Source organism: Meles meles, chromosome 5 (assembly GCF_922984935.1).
Source record: "Meles meles chromosome 5, mMelMel3.1 paternal haplotype, whole genome shotgun sequence".
NCBI lineage: Eukaryota > Metazoa > Chordata > Mammalia > Carnivora > Mustelidae > Meles > Meles meles.
The window spans coordinates 12,397,151-12,418,591 of record NC_060070.1 but is presented as its reverse complement, the minus strand read 5'-3'; the positions used below and the strand labels follow the sequence as shown (position 1 = coordinate 12,418,591).

General features: G+C 50.6%; 1 protein-coding gene across 4 annotated transcripts in view; it reads left to right on the top strand.

Annotated features, from left to right (window-relative positions):
- The window catches only part of TIAM2 (TIAM Rac1 associated GEF 2), a 109,084-nt gene that overhangs the window by 66,432 nt on the left and 21,211 nt on the right, over positions 1-21,441 (top strand). For 2 of the 4 annotated variants that reach the window (XM_046004853.1, XM_046004852.1), the window contains exon 13: positions 2,834-2,937. In XM_046004853.1, coding sequence (XP_045860809.1) covers positions 2,834-2,937 — 104 coding nt within the window. Of the gene's footprint in view, positions 1-292; positions 312-2,833; positions 2,938-6,997; positions 7,114-21,441 lie in introns of those variants that run through there. The other 2 variants (XM_046004854.1, XM_046004855.1) reach the window with 2 other exon arrangements.

Genomic DNA, 21,441 nt, shown 5'->3' with positions numbered 1-21,441 from the left:
TCGCTTCCAAAGTTTTGTGAATATGTTGAATAGATGACTCAGAACTCACTTGGCTCCCACTTTTGACATCAGCCGTGTTATTTTCACCACCATCCATCTGGCTCTTCCCAGCTCCAGAGCTCCTCATGCCCGTGCGCCTTCTCCGAGAGCCTCAGGGGACTTCAGGTCTCTGCCATCTTTGTATCCCCAGGACTCGGGCATATCTGACATGCGGCAGGTGCTGTGGAAATCCTCATCATGAATATGATGGTTGTGTCCGAATTCTTGTACTCGATACAACTCTCTGGGAATACGGATGCTCTTTATTGACGGTAACCAGCAGCAATGCAAAGCTATTCTGTTGCCTGGGGGAGGGGCGGCCACACTGTAGGGCGCCCATGACCCTGCTCCTTCGTGATTTCCTTCTGCTCCTCTGGCATGCTGGGTGAAGACAGGTATGTCCTCTGAGGACCTCTTTTTCTTCCCGTACACCATCGTCGGCGTTTCTGGGGTTCTCTCTGTGGTCTCACTCTGCACGTTCTTCCTGAGGCTGCTTCCCTGCAGATCCACCTTCCCACATAGACTTTCCTGGACGGCCTGACGCCTGAGCGTCTCCCATTGGACACATACGTGTTCCGGGCTCCGAAACACCAAAGCTAGAACCGCCAAGCTTATGAGTTCCCCTCCAGCTCTTCCCGTTTCTCATCTGCCCCGTCACCAAGGCGTAAAACTCGGTCCTCTGCCTTGACGCCTCCTTTCCATGTCTTCTTCTACGAACCAGGCAGCGAAGAGGATGCCTGGAGGGTCCACTTGCCTCCGTTTCTGCGTTCACTTCATTTCTTTGCTCTTTTACACTGAGTTCATTTGGGTCTTTCCCCCTCATACCTGCAGTGTGGCTGTGACTTTCTGACTTGTTTTTCTCCCAAGGTCATGCCCTTTATTAATAGATGCCTCTGACACAGGGCACCTTCCCTCCCTTTACTGCCACGGCCACGCTCAGTGCATTTCCAGAAGGTGCTGGGCTCTTCCTGTGATTTGCCTTCACTGAGTGGCCTGGCTCCTGCCTCCTGCTCCTAGAATCCTCCCTCCCCACTGCCCACCAGTCATTGTTAGCTTTAAAGACAAATGGATACCTCCAAGATTTAAAACTTTGCTCAAATGCTTCCTTTGCTATTAAGTCTTTTAAGGTCCTTTGCAGAACTAACTTCCTTCCTGACGGTCCCTACTGCGTGCACTTTTCTTATATCATATCGGACACTTCTCCTCCTCCAAGACTAGAACCTCACCTTGAGAGCAGTAACCATGTCTCACTCATTTTTGTATCCCTAGCATCACGCCTAGAAAACAGCTGGTTTTTTTTTTGCTCAAAAAGTGAATGTCAAATTGATGAAAAAAGTTTGTGCTGAGCACAGTAGGAACATGGGGTGTTTTCTTTTGTGGATCCTGTTGGTTGGTCTCCCTTAAGCACAGGTCCACGCAGCAGGCTAAGGAGGTGGTCGAGATGGAGGCACAGTGGTGGATTGATCTTGGCTCAGGAACTAATCTTGCTTCCCATGCGGTTGGCCTGGTGGTGACCGGGACTGCCTCTGTGGTGTAGCGTTTGGGGCCTAGGAAAGGTGAACCCAAGTATTCCCTCCTGTCACTGCTATCTGAAGTTTTCCCAGGGATGTCTCACACATCTGTGATCAGCACTGCCTTATCCAAGCTAACTTACTCCAACCACAAGTGTGACTTGGACTTTCCAGTCCTTTTTTGGATAGGGTGAGAGGGTTTTGCAAGAGGCAAAAGGAAGAAGAAATTAGAGCTCCGGAATTCTGTAGATCATTCATATATTTTCATTAAGTCTTCTCTTAGAATCAAGTGTCTGTGTTGTGGTTGGTTATATCAGCAATGATCATGGACCAGCATTCCTAAACGTGGGTTTCACCAACTTCCTAGGGCTTCCATAGCTTCTAAAGGTCTCCTAGAAACCAGTGTCCTGGCCCCCACCATGTTTGATTAACCTCTATGTCTGCTGGGTCAGCCTAGATCCACTTGGACAGGTTCAAGATCAATGATGACTTCTTGTAGCTAAGGGGATCAGAAACCATCTGGTTTCAGCTGGTTGATAAAGAGTTAGAATATAAATAAAGAGTTAGAATGTAAACCTACATTATATTATGATACAGGCTAGTCTTTCCATCTTTCTTGGATTTGTTAATTTGAGAGCCACTGGGGAGAACTGGGCTTGGCAGGTGTGCATGGTTGTAGGTGGGGTGGGGGGGGGTGGACAGAAGCTCTACTTGCCTTTGATCTTACTTCTTAACCTTTACTCTGGAAGTTAAAGGTTTGCTATTCCTCGTGGGACTTTCAGTTTAGGATGAAATTGTGGTTGATGTCAGAAAATGAAAAGTTAAGCTTTCAAATGACCAAGTTGTGGGTTGTACTAAGAGCCCCTGCTGTTGCATCCCTGGGTGTCCAAGATTTCCTTGATTTTTGCCTAAAATCGGGAAGTACCGACGGTGGTCACTGCCGTTTGAGTCTTGGTCCAAATAAATCCTTGACGATCAGAGCTTAGTGAAGTATAGTTTGCACAGCAACAGGCACAGTCACAAGGCATTGAAGTCACAGTCTTGACTGGTCCCTGGTCACCTTTGAGAGCGGCAGGAGACGTGGCTTCTTTGTTAGCGAGAGCCGGGGTCTGTTGGAGGAGACCCTTTTTGTGGCCATAAGGACTGTGCTTGCGAACTGCCTCCACGCCGTTCCGTGTTGTCTTTCCCTCCCTCTCTTTATCCGAACGCTTAAACCAGTCATCATGATTCTCGGCAAAGGACCAAACTCACTTTTATGTGTGTTTTTGTTACTTTTTATGCAGATTTCAGCAACGTCCCTGATGTCACCACTGGCCTGAAAAGGAGTCAGACCGATGGCGCGCTGGCCCAGGTCCCCCACGGGGAGAAAACGGGGCAGACATTTGGGGTAAGATGCTGTCCCAAGTCCAAAAGAAGGACCGGGCTGACATGAATCCCCCCCACCCCACCCCCCGCTTCACCCGAAGTGGGGAAAAGAGATGGGGTTAGCCAGTCCCTGGGTCTGTCTGCTGAAACAGACTTTTTTCCCCCCTTAATGGAGATAGTTCCCTTATTTACTTGAAGAGAAGTGTGTTAGGACCATTTGATGAGGACAGTCTATGCTCAGGGGTTCTGAAAGTCATGTTCCATGACTCTGTTGCTTTCCTTTTTTTTTTTTTTTTTTTTGCTCACAGATAAATTAGTTTTGGAATGTTGTCACTTTGTTGTGGTAAAAATGTCTAAAACATAAAATTTGGTATTTTTACCATTTTTAAAGGCACACCACAGTGGTGTCAAGGACATTCACAATGCCGTGCGGCCATCGACCCGTGTCAGAACTTTCTCATCGTGCCAAGCAGAAACTCTGTACCCGATAGACGGTCTCTGTCCATTCACAGCCCCTCACCCACCCCGACCCCGGCTCGCCTGCTTCACGTCCCTCCTGGGTGGTCCTGCCGATATTTGTCCTTTTGTGTCTGGCTTATTTCTCATGGTGTAAGGTTTTCAGAGTTCATCACGTTGAGGCGTGTGTCAGGCCTTCCCTTCTTCGGAAGGCTGGATACCGTCCCGTTGTGTGTGCTGCGTTTTGCTCACCCGTTCGTCTGCTGACGGGCACTTGGCTTGTTTCCGCATTGTTGGGAGTGACGCCGCAGTGGAGACGGGCATGCGAGTATCCGTGTGCATCTTTGTTTCCAGTTCTGTTGGGTACGCATCTGGGAGTGGAACTGCTAGGTCACGTGGCCATTCTACGTGTAGCTTTTTCCCTGTGTCCCGCAGGGCTCGCGCCATCGTCCGCTCCCATCAGGGTGGGTGAGGGTCCTCATTCCTCCGTGTCCTCGCTCTTGGTGATAGTCTGTGCCTTGCCTGCATTTTTAATCGCTCATCAAACATCCTTTCAAAAATGGTCTAACCCACTTGACCTGTTTTAATATGCAGGTTTTAGTTGATTTTGACATTATAACTGTTTTCAATTCCTTGCTTTTGTCTTAAATACAAGAATGGAGACATATAAGCTCTGACAAGTATTTTAAGGCAGCTTACAGGGGTGCTTGGGTGGCTCATTCGGTTGACCATCTGCCTTTGGCTCAAGTCACAATCCTAGGGTTCTGGGGTTGAGCCTTGAATGGGGGGGAGTCCCTGCTCAGTGGGGAGTCTGCGTCTCCATCTACCTCTGCAGCTCCCCCTGCTTGTGGTCTCTCTGTCAAATTAATGAAATCTTAAAAAAAAAAAAAAAAAAAAAGACAACTTACAGTCTGCTGGGTTAGAGGCTACCACCAGGGGCCAGTCGCTTTGGGGAGCAGCCGTGTGGCACAGCCGTGGGTGATGGTCCTGGTGAGAAGGGGATCGGGTTGGAGCCTGCCCGCTGCGGAGCAGGTTCTGGTGGCCCCTGACCTCTTTCCTCCTCTTCCTCACCCCTCCCTGCGTTGCTCCCCCATTCCTGATCCACCTCCTCCACAGTCTCTCCTCTCATCTTTCCGACTCCTCAGATGAAACACTTGGTCTGGCTGTGCCCCAGGATGCAGCATCTTTTATGGAACTGAAATTGTCCACAGTTTTAGCCTTGTGCCTCTGTTCGATCTCTGGGGGATTAGTTACTTTTGGGACCCCGACATCATAGCTGATAGTGATTATTATTTTTTTAAGAAATGTGTCCTAGAGTATCAACTGGATGTGTTTTGATTGCTTTGTCTTAACTTTTTGGAAAAAAGGTAACGGTTTCTGACCCACTTTAGAAGCCCGGCTGTCTGTTTAAGGTCAGCGTGTCTGAGAGGCTCCTGCACGGTGCCGGTGCTCAGGAGAGATCACTTAAAGCCACTAAGGGTGGGGCACCTGGGTGGCTCAGTGGGTTAAAGCCTCTGCCTTCGGCTCAGGTCATGATCCCAGGGTCCTGGGATCGAGCCCCACATCAGGTTCTCTGCTCAGCAGGGAGCCTGCTTCCTCCTCTCTCTCTGCCTGCCTCTCCGCCTACTTGTAATTTCTGTCTTTCAAATAAATAAATAAAATCTTAAAAAAAAAAAAAGCCACTAGGGGTGATGAGCTCCTCTCCGTTGTAATCTGTTTGAGTTCCACTTTAAAGTTCTTACGGAGGAAAGGAAATTCTTTTTCCAGGTTTTATTTTAATAGCATTCAATAAAATAAATAGGCAAGAAGTTACTGTGTTGAGGCTATTCTCAACTCTGTCATTTAACAATTCCTGTCATAATGACACAAAGCATTTACCAAATGAACGTTGGAGCATCAGTTAGAAATTGAAGGAGGAAAGGCTGCAGTTGGGCTTGAAATTGGAGCTGACTTGAAATTGGAGCTTTGTTTTCATTGCTAAAATGCTTAGAGGAGAAAGCAAATACCAGTCGGGTATGTGACTCTTGATTTTGGCTCAGGTCGTGATCTCAGGGTTGTGAGATCGAGCCCCACGTCGGGCTCTGTGCTGGGTGTGGGGGCTGCTTGCGAGTCTCTCTCCTTCTCCCCCACTGCCTGCTCATGTGTGCTCACTCTCTCTCAAAACAATAAATTTTTTAAAAAAGATAAATACCGAAGAACACAGAAGACAAAAATATTGAAAGAGAATATCATCCTGGTGAACATTGCTGTCATTCCCTCTTAAGTCCAGACTGGCCGTCATCGTTTTCCACACCCGAAGGTCGTCTGTCCGTAATAACAGACTTCAGGGCATTTCTCAACAATCCCAGTGTAATGCCTGGAAGGTACTTAGTTCACACATTCTTTGTTCCTTGGGAAAGGGGAATCAGAAGTAATTACTTCTGACCATCAGAAGTAATAATTGGTAAGTATGTTAGTGAAAACAAAGTTTTGAATTTGAGAATTATAAGACAAGGGCACCTGGGTGGCTCCAATGGTTAAGCATCTGACTCTTGATTTTGGCCCAGGTCGTGATCTCAGGGTGGTGAGATCCGGCCCCACACTGGGCTCTGCACTGGGTGTGGAGCCTGCTTGAGATATTCTCCCCGCCCCCCCCGCCCCTAATTCGTGCTTGTTCACTCTTCTGCTCTTTAAAAAAAAACAAAAATATTTTGTCTTGTATTATTATTTTCAGCCCCCTGGAAACATCAGGGTGTATCTAAAAGCCATCCTTTTCTGTTTTCCGATGGTGGTTTAGAGAGTTGGACGATGTGTGTTGCGGGGCTGGGCATGGATCTTTCGAGCTCCGCCTGGGCGCTGCCCCACCGTGCCCATGGGAGGTGGTCGCTGCTCCGGAGAGAAGACCCGCCTCTGTCTCCCGGGCTTCTCACTCTGGCACATCTGGCCTTCTCAGGGGTCATTAACTTCTTTTCAGATTAGACCCCGGTTGAACCTGAGTTGTTTGGGATATTTTACTAATAATATTCTAGACTTTGAAATAAGGAATAATTTCCCTTGAAAATCACATGCAGCCTGGCTTGATGAAGCGCAGCTGTAAGTGGGGCTTTTGACAGCCCCGCAATTTCTGCAAATGGCTCATAATTGATTGCCTTCTTGCTCCTCAAGGGTGCCTATTACTGTCACAGCTCTTTGTATGCCCCTGTCAACCTCTCCTGTGTGCCGGTTCTTTCCTCCCCCCCCCCCCCCCCCCCCAGTGTTGTTAGCAATTAGCTGGCACGATTGTAACAGTTCAGATTTTGAAAGGAATAAACAGTTTCTCTTTGGGTGAGGGGGCTGAAGGAGTTTCTGGGTTGTTCAGGGAACTTGAGGTGGGCTGAGCAGGCTCTGCAGAAATTTGGTTTGCAATCCACTCTCCGGTCTCCCAGCTGGCTCCGAAGCTGGGGCACTCTGTGGCTTTGTCGTCCCTGTGTGTGCCCTGACCTAGTGTCTCCCCAGAGCCAGCAGGCTCGGCATGGGGTGGAAATCCAGAGGAAGGGGGTGCGTTTCCCCCACCCACTGGCGCTGCCTCGGAGGAAGAGCTTGGTGGCGCTAGGACGTCCTCGCGAATGTGACTTGGAACACCAGTTTGGGATTTTTTTCATTGCCTGGGGATGAGAGCGAGAGAGCGTGCATCCTACTCATTTCCCAACAGCCGGCCGTAGATGTAATCCTTTCTCCCAGAGGGAGCAGGTTCCTTTGAACTTTTCCTTTCTATGTACAGCATGTAAGTAAGCGGGGGCTTTGATCTCAGGGGTGCGGATTCTGATCCAAACGTAGGCATGCTTGCATGGTTTCCTTTTTCACTGTCCTGAAAGTTGATTTTGCTCTGAAATGTCTATAGGTTGTTATGCAGAGGGGAAGATATGCCTTCTTTCCAGGAGGGAATCCTGACTGTAATCTTTAAACACTCTCTACAGCTAAGGATGCGAGAATTTCTTTAGGATTCTAGTTTCTCTGTAGCACTGCCTACTTTTCCTTTCTCCTTCCTACCTTGCGAGGGTTTTTCAGTGGTTCTCTGCAATACTTTTGTCCTTTTGAAATATATCGGAAAGCCCGGAAAATTACAGATATTTACTCTGTAAAATCGGCTTGAAAAGAGGGGTTAATTCGAAGGCAGTAAATAATTTTCAGCTTTGTGCCATTTCACTGGAGCATAGCACATGCTAGTATCAGACTTCATGCTGTAAAAGAAAATCCCCCAAAGTGAAACCGTTTTCTGTGAGGCAAGCAGAGTTTTTACTTTAGTTATTCCTGGTTAAATATTTTTTCAGCTTTTTTAGAAGAATTTTATGTAATCACCTAGTGTAGCTTTGGCAGTGATTATTTTTATAGTTTGTAGGCGTTGTGTTGCTAGAACAGAGAGCATGGGAGTCTGGAGATACACAGCATGACGACTGTGTGTGTTGTGCTCTTTGCAATTTAATAATGCTTAAGATCTATGTTGCCCTTTCATTTGTGCAAGGTGGAAAAAAGGGACATGCACCAATGGTTAGGTTTTAGAACACATAATGAACATAACTTGCATTTAATATTTAATGCCTGCTCACCCACTTATCTTAACATTCTGAGTTTTTTAAATGAATTCCTTTTAAGAGCTTGCATTATCTAAGAAGCGAAAGGAAGAGATTATTGGACATACGATCTGTTTTCCAGCACGCTCATGTTGTACATCTTTCTACCTTATCTTTGAATCTCCTGCATTGTTTCAAGATCTGTTCGGTCGTAAGTTACTCTGGCTAGAAAGTGAAATTAAAATAGAATTTCTTTATAAATCGTGGTCTTTCTGCATGGCTGCTGTTCCGTAGGTTAATATGATCATGATCTGTCTTAAAGAGCTAAACAGACCTGTAGTAGATGCATGTCATTGACAGGATCCCTGACATGTGAATGAACAGAGACATAGCATCCCCTTAGCAGGGAATGTCGTGGCGTCTGACCTTCTCCAGGGGTGAGACGATCCTCCTTCTCAGTGAATGAATCCAGGTGGCAGCTGTATAATGAGGTGAGGTCTCAGCCTCACGGTTGGGAACCTGAGCCTGTATCCCAGCCCACCGGGCTCTACATGGCATGCCCCGGGGCAAGGCACCCAGACAGCCTAAGCGTCTGTCCTCAGTTGTGAGGGAAAATAACAGTGCCAGCAGCCCTGTACTGCTCAGAGGATTGTGCACGGTTACGCACACGCCCATGAGAGGTGTCAGGCAGAGACGATCTTCTTCCCAATGTGTCTCCCGCACGGACAGCGCTCCGGGTTCTTTCTCCTTCCGCACCCCTAATACACGGCTTACCCGCCTTTGCTGCCTGCCTGGTCTTCCTGAAGGGGGAATCCAGTGGTCAGATCCTGCAGAGCTGTCCCGGGACACAAAAAAGAATTGGGAATGAAGGCCCTGGCGGTTGGGTCCTCTTAGGTGTTGGTCACGGTTACGAAGACCAACCCGCCCACCCTTGGAGCTAGTCTGTCTTGCGCAGAGTGCCGTGGACGGACACCCTTTTCTTCAGAGCTGCTTCCAGTGATTCACGGGGTAGTGTCTGTCGGTCTGCCCTCCCCTTCAGCAGGAGTGGGCTGTGAACATTGAGAAGCTTGGTGAAGCCTGAGACGTGGCCCCTTAGGAGGTCTTACAGACTCGCGCCTTTTGCAAGAGCAGCGTCTCTTCAGGGCCACAAGCTCAGGCTAACATGGACCCTGCTGAGCTGAGTTTCTGCCTCGCTCTCAGATGTTCTGCGTTGCTAACACCGTGGTACGCCCATGCGGCAGGGACTTGGCGGCAAGTTTGTGGATTTGTTGGTAGCAGCTGTGCTTAGTTTCTGTGGGAGTCTAGAAGTCCATTTGATCTCTTCGGAGCTGATTGGAATTTTTTTCTTTTTTAATTACTAGTCTCCTAGCTCCAGGGGTTAGGGCCCAGCGTGTGGTCTGTCCTGATCTTTAGGGCTGATGTGTCAGGAAGATGCCGACTGTTTGGTGCGTGTGGCAGGAACGGACATCGCTGCTTCATGAAGCACGCAGAGCCCTATCCTCTCTGTCGCCAAGGATCCCTCACATACTCTGTTCTGCGGGGTTAGAGACGGTACCCACAGTGTCAGATGCGAGAGAGAGAAAAAGAGGGGAGAGAGGAGAGAGCAGGGAGAGAGAGAGAGAGAGAGAGGGAGGAAGGCAGGCAGGAAGAGGAGGAGAAGCAAATCTCCTTGCAGGGTGTGGGCAGGGCTGGCTGCAAGGGGGTTGGCATTGAGAACTGGGGAACCCTCTGAGCCAGGAGCTACATGGCAAGCAGTTTGGGCAGGGAGAGCCTGTCCAAGGGAAGGGGGACAGACCATGGAGCTGGCAACGCGGAGAAATGCTGCTGGGGTTGACTTCTCTTCACTTTCTCTCCCGGATGCCACCCTACCAACATGGCCATGGGGCTGGGTCCTAAAGGGGCTTGTGCTGGGCCGGTGTGTCCCTGGGCACAAGCAAACTAGAAAGTGGGAAGGGGGTTGCTGCCACGGGCCGAGCTGTGAGCTCTCCAGAGCCCAGAGACACAGCCATTGCCAACAACATGGCGGTGCCCGAGGAGCGCTCAGCCGTCTGTGCCTTTGCCAGGGAGTCTCTAGAAGCTCAGAGGCTGGGGCTGCCTGTCGGGTGAGACTTGGCCGGGGTGTGGGGGCCGCAGGGAGCCGTGCTTGTGCGCCCTGTGTGGCCGCGAGTACGTGTGTTGAGGCAGCAGAGTGAGTGGAGCCCAACGAGGCTGGTCTGGAAGCCGGGCTGTTGGGAGTTCGTCCCCGGGGCGCTGGCTGATGCCGGCCGGGCCCCGCTCGCTCTTCTCCCCCCTCATCTGTGCACGGGGCGCGACAGTACCAGCTCAGGGAGGCTGGACGCCTTCAGGAGCCCCTCAGTCCCTGGCTGCTTCCCCTTCCCTTCTTGTTCATGGGGCTGGTTTCCCTGCTGGCCTCTTCCTTCCTCCTGTTTGGCCTCCCCCAGCCCCAGCAGCCCTTTCCGACCTGCCTCCCTCTGGCCCCTGCTGCCTCATTCTCCTCGGAACTTTGCCCTTCACCCTGCTTTCCTGGGAGCAAGACCGAGTTGTCACGGGGAGTCGTCCTGGGAGTCCCTCAGGGAGCAGGGAAGAAGCAGGAGGGCGTCAGGAGGCCGGGCTGGTACCGCGGCGTGAATCAGCGGGAGGGCGGGTGGCCTTGTCGCTAGATGGGGCTCTGGAATCCACCGGCAGTGCTGAGGGGGGTGATTCGACCCCCTCCTCAGGCTGTGGGGACCGTGACTCACCGGAAAGTGCGTGAGCTGCCCCGGAGCCCGGCCCCACGAAGGCTTTGCCCCGCGGTGCAGAGATGCTCTCTGGACACGAGGACTCTCTTCCCACATTGATTTCGGGTGTGGGCCTCTCCCTGCCCATCCTCTCCTTTGAAACAGCGGGGCCATGACTTTGCTCCCAGCGTCTCCGAGATGAGACTGGAAGAGGGTACGTTTGTCCTCTCCGAGGCCAAGCAGAGGCCCGCTTGCCTCTCAGAGCAGCCTGCCAGCCACCTGCCTGTCCGGTCGTGGGAGGCAAAGAGGGACCCCAGCTTGCTCCTTGGGACACCTCCCCTGTTGCCTCCTGGCGGGCAAGTGCTGGGGGGCGGCAGGGGTGCGGGCAAGTTGCCTGTGGTCTGTGTTGGTTGCTGAGCAGGCCCTGCGCTTCTGGATGTGGTCGTGGAGGCGAGGCTGCCCCCTTCCGTCATCGTCATCCTCCTCCATGGCGTTCGGCCCTCTGGGGCTCCATGTTTATTTTCTCTCTAGGCTTCCTGGGTTGGAGACAGAATAATCTCAGAATCCTCTCCCTTTTCGGTGGAGGAGAAAGAAGCGAGTCTGAGTGGGGAGTCTCGGGCCAGACCCCCCCCTTTCAGGAAACCCCACTTGCGCATGTTCTCGGGGGAAGCCGCTGGACGTGGGTGGCCGCTGGGGAAGATCACGAGGGGGTGGGCCCCAAGTCTGACACCGAAATCCTTTGTCCTTGGCGAAGTCCTCAGATGTGTGCATCCGCGCATGGAGGGGTGCGTCTGCCGGTCGCGGGGGCCCGTCCTCGCTCTGTCTGTGCTGCCCTGACACCTCGGCCGGCCTCGCTCTCTGCCCCAACACCCGACCTGAAGCCGTCTTTTGCCTGATGTGGCCTTTCCTTGTGAATACAGAGAGCTGCAGAAAAGGGAAATAAATTCTAGAAGAAACCATTTAGAATTAGCCCTGGTTGTTGTCCTTCACATGGTTACTGACATTGACACCTGTAGGATTTATGGGGGCTGAGGGCCGTGGGAAGTGAAGGGGGGTGGTTAGGTGCTCTGTTCCCGTGTCCGCGCCAGCCTCTTACTCTTACCTGCTTGAGAAAAATTCGAGCGGACCGTTGAGCATCTGGTGAAAGGGAGGCGTCCTCAGGAAACGGCGCCTGTACGTGAGAAGTCACCGCACTTCTAGTTCTGCCCAGGACATTCGCTCGCAGGTTTCCTCCTCAGGAGTCCGTGAGCTGTACGTTCATGATTCCAACATCGAGTACGGTAGGCTAGCGTCTGTCTCGACTTAGTATTATTAACATTACAGACTTCAATATCAGGTACTTACAGAATGAAAACCATTATGTTTCCTTCCTTTTCCTTTTTGGACCCTGAGATCAAGACCTGAGCAGAGATCAAGAGTCGGATGCTTAACCAGCTGAGCTCCCCTCCAGGCCACCCTAGCCCTATGTTCCTTTAGCCAAGTGACGTTTTCAACTTTGTCTTTATCTTCAGGTCCGATTAGTGTGGTGGGCTTGCCAGGATTAAGGTCTTATTTTAATGTGTTAAGAGACATTGAGGAACATTACGTAATAAGAACTCCACCCTAGATGGCATAAACCATTAGGTTGAGACCAAGGAGAATATTGGTGGTGGTGGTTAGAAATTCCTGCCTAGTTGACACCAATTAAAGCGTTATGCACTGGTGTTCTGGCATTTTCAGAGTTTTATTTTTGGTAATTAGTGAAAAAAGGTGGTTTCTGGGGAGGCGGGGCATAAATTTTGATCTTGACCCCAAGCCAACATTTCGTAGAACTCCCTTCGGTAAAATCAGCAGCTGTCTGCGGGACCAGAGGGTGGTTGTGTGCCCAGTTCAGGGGATGAGTACGCAGCAGACGATCCCATGCTTCCCCTGGGGCCAAGGAGGGAACTTCACCCCGGCCCCGTCACGTCAGCAAGCCAGCGAAGGCTCTGCTGCTCGCTCCTCTCCTTGTCTTTTGAAGGAATAACAGCCACAGTTGTGATCTCATTTTGGCGGGCCACTCTTTGGGTGCCCTGACTCCTTATCTGTCTCACCTTCAATATATACCAACAGTGGGGGGTGGTGTAGGGTCATCTTTGTTCCTTCAGTCATCGGGACCTCCCCCATAAAGGCATTCCCAGATGTTAGCTGTTGGTAGGAGGCCTGAGACAGTCCGTCGATGCCTCCGGTGAAGATCCTATACGCCAGAGATTGCAGCCCCAGGAAGACTTCGCTTGTCCTGCATGAGCACAGATGTATCCGAGCCTCTGTGCATTGTCTTCACACCTCTCGTCACTCCCAGCAGATTCTCACCTTTTCATAATGTCCCAGCCCCACATGGCAGCTGCTTTCACTTGCTGAAAAAGTTCTGAGAAGTTGGTCTGAGTCATTTTGCAATTTCCTCTGTCGTGTCTGCTCGGAGCCGACTCTGTGCCACTGCGGGGGGGTGGGGGTGGCAGGCGCTGAGGGAGTAGGGGTTTGGGGACCACGCAGGGAACACTTCACCTCCTTCCAGTACTAGCTTCTAACTCCCCAGGGTAGAGGTTGGATTATTAGTTTCATAATTCATTCTCCCGCTGTTCTCAATAATAGCACGGAGGACCAGGCAACACAAAATATATTTGTCACTAATATGGGAAAACTGAAGGCATGGTTTTCAACACCCCCAGTTCTGTCTTTTCTCCTTGTTGTCATGCCTCCCTATCCCTTCTTTTGTTTGTTCAGCCTCCAAGCATCCCTCGTCCTCTGTGACTTGCCTTCCTTCACACTCTCTGATTCTTTGCCGCTGCCTAAGTTCTCTTGTGTTTTTCAGAAAACAGCTGTCAGATGAGGAAGCTCTTAGATGTGCAGTTGCTTAGAAGTTTCTGCCTTGGAATTGCACAGTCTGGGGGCTCCACAAATGTTGAACACTCAAGGAGTCCTGCCAAGGGGCTTCAAGTTGGCTGAGTTGACTTTTGAGTTGGCTTCAAGTTGGCTTTGCAGTGTTCTAGAATCTAGTACCTTCATGGTTCTTCAGCCATGACATAAAGGATGATGAGATGAGAAGACTGGCCTGGGCAGCATCAGCCTGCTGTTCCCAGACACCAAGATGAGGCAGGGTGTCTGCCTATCAAGGTCTTGAATACGGTGGTTTTATAGATGAGTTTCTGCGATGGAGAGACTGTAAATCAAACCAATAATCTCAGGTGAGATTTAAAATCAGCTTTCTGTGTCTGAGGCTTTAAAAAAGTTTTTTAAACTTTTTTGGTATTCTGTCATGGTCATGGTGGTCTCTGATGTCTTTTGGTTTTGCTTGAGCTCCTGCCTGTCTGCGTGTGTTTCCATAGCTGCCCACTGTGCTCTGCGCTCCCAGGGAAACGTGACTTTGATTACTTTGGATTTATCGACTTGCATTTTCTGGAAGGTTGATCAAATTGCCACTTTATCAAAAATAATTGTTGTCCTAGTTTAAATTTTATGCCCTCATTTCTATTATTGAGTCTTTGTTAGATTGGGGGTGAAGGCAGACATTGTTCTGTATGAGGTGACTGGTTTGAGGCCCTGCCAAAAAGATACAATCCAGAGTAATGGAACAGACTTGACTGTAACACTGCTTAAATGGGGCACCCAGGGGGCTCAGTCAGTTAAGCATCTGACTCTTGGTCTTGCTCAGGTCATGATCTCAGGGTCATGAGATCGAGCCCTGTGTCAGGCTCTGCTCTCAGCACGAAGTCTGCTTGGGATTCTCTCTCTCCCTCTGCCCCTCTCTCTCTCCAATAAATCTTTAAGAAAATAACACTGCTTAAATCTAGCAAAAAAAAAAAAAAATTAACTACAACTAGAAGTAAAGGGGCCTGCAGGTTGTATCTGTGCTCACTCCAGTAGCACTTGGCAGTATCCAAGCCTAGGAAAGGTGGTCAGGATATTAACAAGTAATTTACATTTCATGGTTTTGTGATTTTTTTTCTTCCAATGCTACAGTTTTTAGATAGCAGATTCCAGGTATTATTTTCAGCCAAACATGAGAACAAACAGTCTAAGGGTTTTTAAGTCCAAAGGGGATGTGGTAGGTTTCAGACAGTTTATAGGGCCTAGCCCTTCTCTCCCTACCCCAGCACCATTTTTCCTAAGTGACTGAGAGCCATCCTTGACCCATGCAACCTACTGGAACAGCAATCGGTAGAAGTCAGTGTAGTTATGGGCATCTGGATGGCTCAGTCCATTAAGCGTCTGCCTTTGGTTCAGGCCATGATCTCAGGGTCCTGGGATGGAGACCTGTTTTGGGCTCCCAAGGAGTGAAGAGTCTACTTCTGTTTCTCTCTACCCCGCTGCTCATGCTCACATGCTCTCTCTCTCTCTCTCCTCTCTTGCTCTTTCTCAAATAAAAAATAAAAAGTAGTTATTAAAGGGTCCCAAAGGTATGAGGCACCAGAGGGGGTGAGGAGAGCTGGCTCCCGTCCTCCTGCAGCTCCACTGGGGTCAGGCAGGGCTGCCAGCCGCCTTGGATTGCTGTGCAGCAAGCGATCATAGATGGGGAAGTTTAAATGCTCAGGGAAGTTTTTAAAGGATTCATAATTTGCCTCAAATTCGGGCAGGGAAAGAGCCCCCCCTTCGCTCCCCACGTCAGAGCGTATACTCTGGTCCTTCTGTCCCAGAGAGAGAGACGATGGCTCGGTTCCTTCTGGAGACTGTTGGAGGGCCGCTGCAAGCTTGCTGACTGTTCTGTGCCTCCCTCACGGGTGGCCGTGTGCTGCCGTCACCTGGCCTTGACTCTGATGGTCCCTGTGGCCCAGGCTATCCCAAACAGCGTATTTGCAGTTTATATTTGGAGAGTGGGATATAGAAGAGAGAAGATTCACAAGAAGGATTTCATCCCTTCCTATACTGCGGGGGAAAAGCAAATAGATGTTTGTCTCTTAATTTGCTGTTGCTAGAGCAGGTGGGGAGAGGAAAGACAATGGGACCGAGTGTTGGAGCCTCTCGCTGCCTGGTTGGCTTTAGAAGAGTCTCCTCATCCTCTGAATCCCTATATCCTTATCAAAAAGAATAGGACTGTATTTCCATCATAGTTTCAAGGAGGTGAAATCAGAGAAGAGCCACGTGTGAGGAACAGCTTTGGAAACTGCCAGGGGCACCAAGCCAGGGTGGCGAGGGGGACTGCCGTAGGCTCAGTTAGTCCGTGTGGCAGTGGACACCCTCACGGAGATGACTCTGTGAGACAGGCAGACCCAAGGCTTCTGTTAGACCAGGATGGAAAGATGGACCAAGCTGACCAGGGGATGCAAGTCTAGGCAGTCTGGAGGCTAAGAGCCCATCAAGGGACTGGAGTGGGTGCAGCCGTCTTACGGTTTTCTGAGCATCGTAGAACCGCTCTCAGAGCTGGGTGCGTGGTCTGCAGCTGGGAACCGGGTGCCACCCTATTTTTTTTTGTTCTAGGTAAGGCAATCAGGAGCCCACATGGAGGACAACTAGAAAGAAAATATGCTTCTTAGGGAACTGCAGGAAAGGGGAGAGGACTCGGCTGTGGGGGAGGCTGGGCTTAGGTCACGGGACAGTGCTGTCCCGGGCAAAGGTGGACACAGCCTGAACCGTTAAAGCCAAGTGTGTGCGATTGCCCCCTTCCGGGATCCGCTGTCTTGTCCTCTTTTATTTTTCATGCACACTTGATTTGCCCCGAAAATTGGTGGCTGTCAGATTGATCAGAGCTCTCACTGGTCCAGAATATGATTGCAGCTGGCGTTGATACGGATGCATCGTTTTCCCTCAAATACAGTGACAAAGATAGGAAAAAAAGGCTACTAAATCTTCAGAACAGGTAATACTTCAAGACCTTTCCTGCAAGACCTACTTCAGTAATCTATTATCAGTTGCCAGGAATAAAGTCAGAAACCTCTTTTTTTTTTTTAATATTTTATTTGTTTATTTGACAGAGATCACAAGTAGGCAGAGAGGCAGGCAGAGAGAGGAGGAAGCAGGTTCCCTGCTGAGCGGAGAGCCTGATGCGGGGCTCGATCCCAGGACCCTGGGATCATGACCTGAGCCGTAGGCGGAGGCTTAACCCACTGAGCCACCCAGGTGCCCGAGACCAAATAGAAATGCTGTGTTTGGGAAAACTGGCAGTAAACACTGAAACCGACTAGAACGTTCAGTGAAGACATTAACCGCTGGAGGAAGGGTTACCGTAACCACACAGGTTTCATTTATTTGATTGCCAGAGTGAACGTCGGCACTGAGAGACTACTGAAGGAAGAGAAGGGAAGTGGACCTTAGGCCAGAAATCAGCGCCTCTGCATGGAAGAGGGGCTGAGAGTAGTGTTGATGGAAAAGTCAGAGTTAAGCTCGTATTTTACAAAAACAATTCAGTTGAAAGATACTGGTTTAGAGACGTATTTCGCCAGATAAACATATTTGGTATGAATGTTAAGTGATATAAAGTAAGCTTAGAAAGGATTTAAATTTGGGTTTAAATGCCCCGATCGCAGGACAAACAGAATCATCTCAGCCATCAACAAGCAACACGAAATAAAGGCCAACCCAGTCCGAGACTCGGAGTCCCGTCCCGGAGCCCTGCATCTGCCCGCTGAGCAGGCAGGTGTTTTGTTTTGTTGTGGACGCAGTTGAAAGCGTAGGACATAAAAGGGTTTATGCCTCATGTGACTTAAGATGCCATTTGTAGTTTCTAGAAAAATAACGTTAAAGTCCTCTTTTAAGTTTCCACTTCACTAGAAATTCTCAGAATAACGTTTATAGGTTAGGTTTTTTAATTAAGACTAATTTCAGAAGAAGACTCTTTATTGATTTGGGGTCATCGCTCTGTTACCAGGAGTTGGCACACTTTTCCTCTGAGGGGACAGTTAATGTTTTAGGCTCTCGGCAAGCCTTCAGCTCTGCCTTCCGGGGCGGAAGGGACTCCGGGCAGCTGAGTGACGTGGCCACCAAGGGCTCATGAAGCTTGACCTAAGGCAGCAGGTGGAGGGTTCCACTGGCCCCAAGGCCTTTGTTGGCTGATCCTCGTTCTGCGGATGCACCCTTGCCTCTACTCTGTTTTCCGGGGGAGGGGGGGGGTCATTAAAGTCTCTCTTACTCCGTGGGCCGCGTATTTGTGCAGTCAGAGGTCAAGGGGAGGCTCTGCGCCACATGCATCTCTCTTGATGTGCAGGTTTAAGAGGACATTGGAAGGAACCCACAGCTTGCTTTCTGGGTGAAAAAGGGAAAGCAAAGACACAGGACCCGGCATGGGCTGTATTAGATGGGATGAGCCGTTTTGTGTAAACTGTGTAAGCGTGATCCCGAAACACCCAGTCTTTGCTGCAAAGGAAGTGCCCGGTGGTGCAGAAATGCTGCCCGAGCCCTTGAGACAGCCTTGGCAGAGACCGCTCGTCTGACTCATTTCTGAGTTCTGACCCAACTCCAGTTAAATAAAGAAGGCAGGCAGCAGGCCCTGGATCCGCTGCTCCCCTCTGGGGCCGGGGTGGGGGGTGGTGGGGGGGAGTGACTCTGGCTCTGGGAGCCCCAGAGCCTCCCGTGGGCACTTCCCTGCCCTCACGGGGAGGCCTCCTGAGCAGGGAGTTTCTACTGTTGGGACACACAGGTGCCACCCGAATGCGCTGCTGCCCTCCCAAGTTTGCACAAACTTGGCTTCTCTTCCAGCCGCTGTGGAGGCTGCAGCCCCCGGCCATGCCCTCTGTGCGCCCCTCCCCGTGGCCCTCCCCGTGGCCCTCCCCCACACTCTCCCAGGAGGGCAGGGTCTCCATGCGGGGCTCAGTGCTTCATCCGCAGCACCCAGCGCAGAGCCTGGCATAGAGGAGGGGCTCCGTGAGGGAATGCCGAAATCGTGAAGTGTGATTTTCTGGCCCAGCCTTCAGGGAATTCGGAGGAAATTTCTTCTTCTATACTTCAAAAAAATGGCAGAACTTGGCAAGCTGAACTCCCTGGACAAATGTTGACTTTTATCGATCCCTTGTACTGTGATAAGCATTTTTACGTTTTACCTCATTGACCCATCGCAAGGACCCTATAAGACATGATCCCTGCTTTCCAGGTGGGCACATGGAGTCGGGGGTGGGGGGGTGGGATCAGTCAAGGCCACACAGCAGGGAACCGCCGTGGTCAGCAGCCTGTGTGCGTGAGTCCCCTGTCTTGGGAAAAGTAAGTGTTTCAGAAATCTTGGCCCAGCACCTGCTCTGAGGCCCTTGGCATGAGCTTTGCACGGACACCAGGGTAATGAGAGAGGGCTCAGGTGATGCGCTGTCCCCCTCGGGATGCACATGCCCCTGTCTTTCATGCCACCCTGATGCTCGCCTTGTCATCCTCTGTCAGGTGTGTACCTGACAGCTGGCAGGGATTGTCGCCGTGCCACATCAGGGTCATCCATCTCTGCCACCCACCCCTGCTCTCCCCTGTAGCCCAGGTCCCTGCCTCTGTCTCCCACCCACTCCCTGCTCTGCCTGACCCCCTGACCACGGCAGCTGCTGTGGCCCCTAGGTCCAGGCGCACCCCGTGCTCCCTCCTGGCCCCAGACCTGGCATCGTGTAAAGAACTCATTTATCCTGAGTGCCTGGCGTCCGTGTTCGCAGCTCAGACCATGGTGGGTCTCGGTTCTGTGTCCACGGGACCCCACACTTCGGGCACTGATCATCTTGAATTAACTTGCGCAGAGCGTGTCTTCCCAGCCACACACCATGAGCGGAGGAACCGTGTCAGTCTGTTCATCTCTGTGTCCATAGAAACAGAACACTTTGAGCCTTTTCAGCCTCAAATCATTTTTTTTTAAGTGACAGGAAAGGAGTGCATTTATTAAAAATACTTAAAAATTAAACCACGGTAAAAGAGAAAATTCAAATGAGCCAAAGGATAAAAATACCTTGGTTGACACTGCATATGTAATATATATCATTCCATTTTTAGAAAATCCGTGCCTGTATGTTCGTGTGTGCTAGAGACACACAAGACGCACACCTCTTTTCTGCCCTTCCGGGAAGTCGTGGCCTTCTTGGGTCAGCAGCCACGCATCTGTCCCGTCGCTGAGAACTGTCCTGACACCTGAGTGCATTTCCGTGCCCCAATTTATTGGGTTCATCTTTATGTTTCAGTATAAAATAAGGGCTCTCCTGTGACATCAGCTCATGTTCACTTTTACGGTGTCTGTTTCTCTTCTGCTTTTGGAAATAGAACTCTTTGGTCTGAAAAACAGAGCATGAGTGTTTCCTCATCGTTTTGGTACCATTTTGATAAATCTAAAAACCTGTTTCTCTAGAGTTTTCCATCCAGGGATTCTTTCACTAAGACCAGTGCCCTCCCTCCCCTGCCCAAATATGAATTTCATTGATCACCTTGAATGCTTTTTGACCCCCACCCCAGCCTGCCAAGGTGCTGAGCACTGCCCCCTCCTCCCCCCTCCCCTCCCGAGAACCCCTGGAGGGGCGGGGGGCAGGCATGCCCTCAGCCATGGGTCCTGCAGCCGCTGAAGTCTGACCTGGCGCGGGGTTGGGGGGCCACCTTGCTCCCTGTGGGATGAAGCCCATCTCCGCTCGCCTTCCCGGGAAGTCGTTTGGCCCTTCGTGCTCCTTCTGGATTCCTGCTGCTGGGGCCATTTGGGGATAATATTAGATCTTTCTGTAAGTTCGTCAGTGACTTTAATGTAGTGCAGAGTAAATTGAAAAGTCCTTTGTACAATTTTTAGATATTCCTTTTTTTGTTGGTTTTTTTTTTTTAAACTAAGAGGAACTTTTTTGACAACTTGCTAGGATGTGACAGCCGACACAGTAGTTGCACTCAGATCGTTGGGTCCTGCAGGCTTCTCGCAGCTTCCAGATGCTAAGAGCACACGGAGCGTGCAGACTGCACCTTCCCAGGGCTGGACTATCCTTGAGCATAACTGGTCATTTGCCCAGAGTCTAAAGCTTGTTTTTTAATTTTTTTCTAACGTTCTTTTTAGGGGTAACAGAAGTAGTGGAAACCCAGCTCTTCTTCTTCGTATGCTGGGGTAATGAAACTCTGTGACCGCGATCCAGACAGGGCTCGGTCCCCAGCGATGGCTCAGTCTCAGCTGGTGTGCCTGGCGGAGGGAGGGGGACGTGGCGGCAGCTAGGGAGCTCCCAAACGGACCCTGTGTTGTCGTAGGACCATGTACCCAAGTGGGACAAGGGTATCTTTCCTGCGAGGTCTGCCTGTCAGCTAAGTCCGTAAGGCTCTTCCCTCCAAGTTAACAACCGTTTCTTCTCAACAGGGACTGAAAGGAGCCCACGCTGCAAATGCTGTCATTTACCTTTTCCCTGTGAAATAGGATTCCAAGTTACGCAGCACTTTTCAGCCCTTTCTCTTGGGCTGGAAGTATTCAGAGCCCAAGTGTTACAAACAGCCGCCTCTGACGAGGAGTCCGCGGCGCCTGCCGTCCCTCTGTGACCATGGGGCTGCTGACAGGTGGGAAAGCCCAGGCCACACTTGGCTGCTGAGCCGCGGGCTCCCGATGGCTCCGATATTCCATGGAGTGACTTCTAGACAATGTGATGTACTCATCCCACGTGATTTTTTTCTTTTACGATCCAAATCCTAGCGTAAGGTCAAAAGCCTCCAGTAGCCACGTGTCCAAATCAGAGCAGAGTACACGTCGAAGTTGTTACGCCCAGGGGATGAGATTTTATTAATCTGAAACCAGGAGGAAGGGGGCACGACACCTTTCTTTGCAAGGGCGTTGCACTGAGTCGAGGTTGGAAGGGGCACTGAGGCTCTGCCCCTGTGTTCCTCCCGAGAGACCCAGGGCGAGGCGCTGGGTATCCTTCGTCCTACGCTATGTTGTTGCTCCTGCTGAGAGATGGGCCGCCTGGA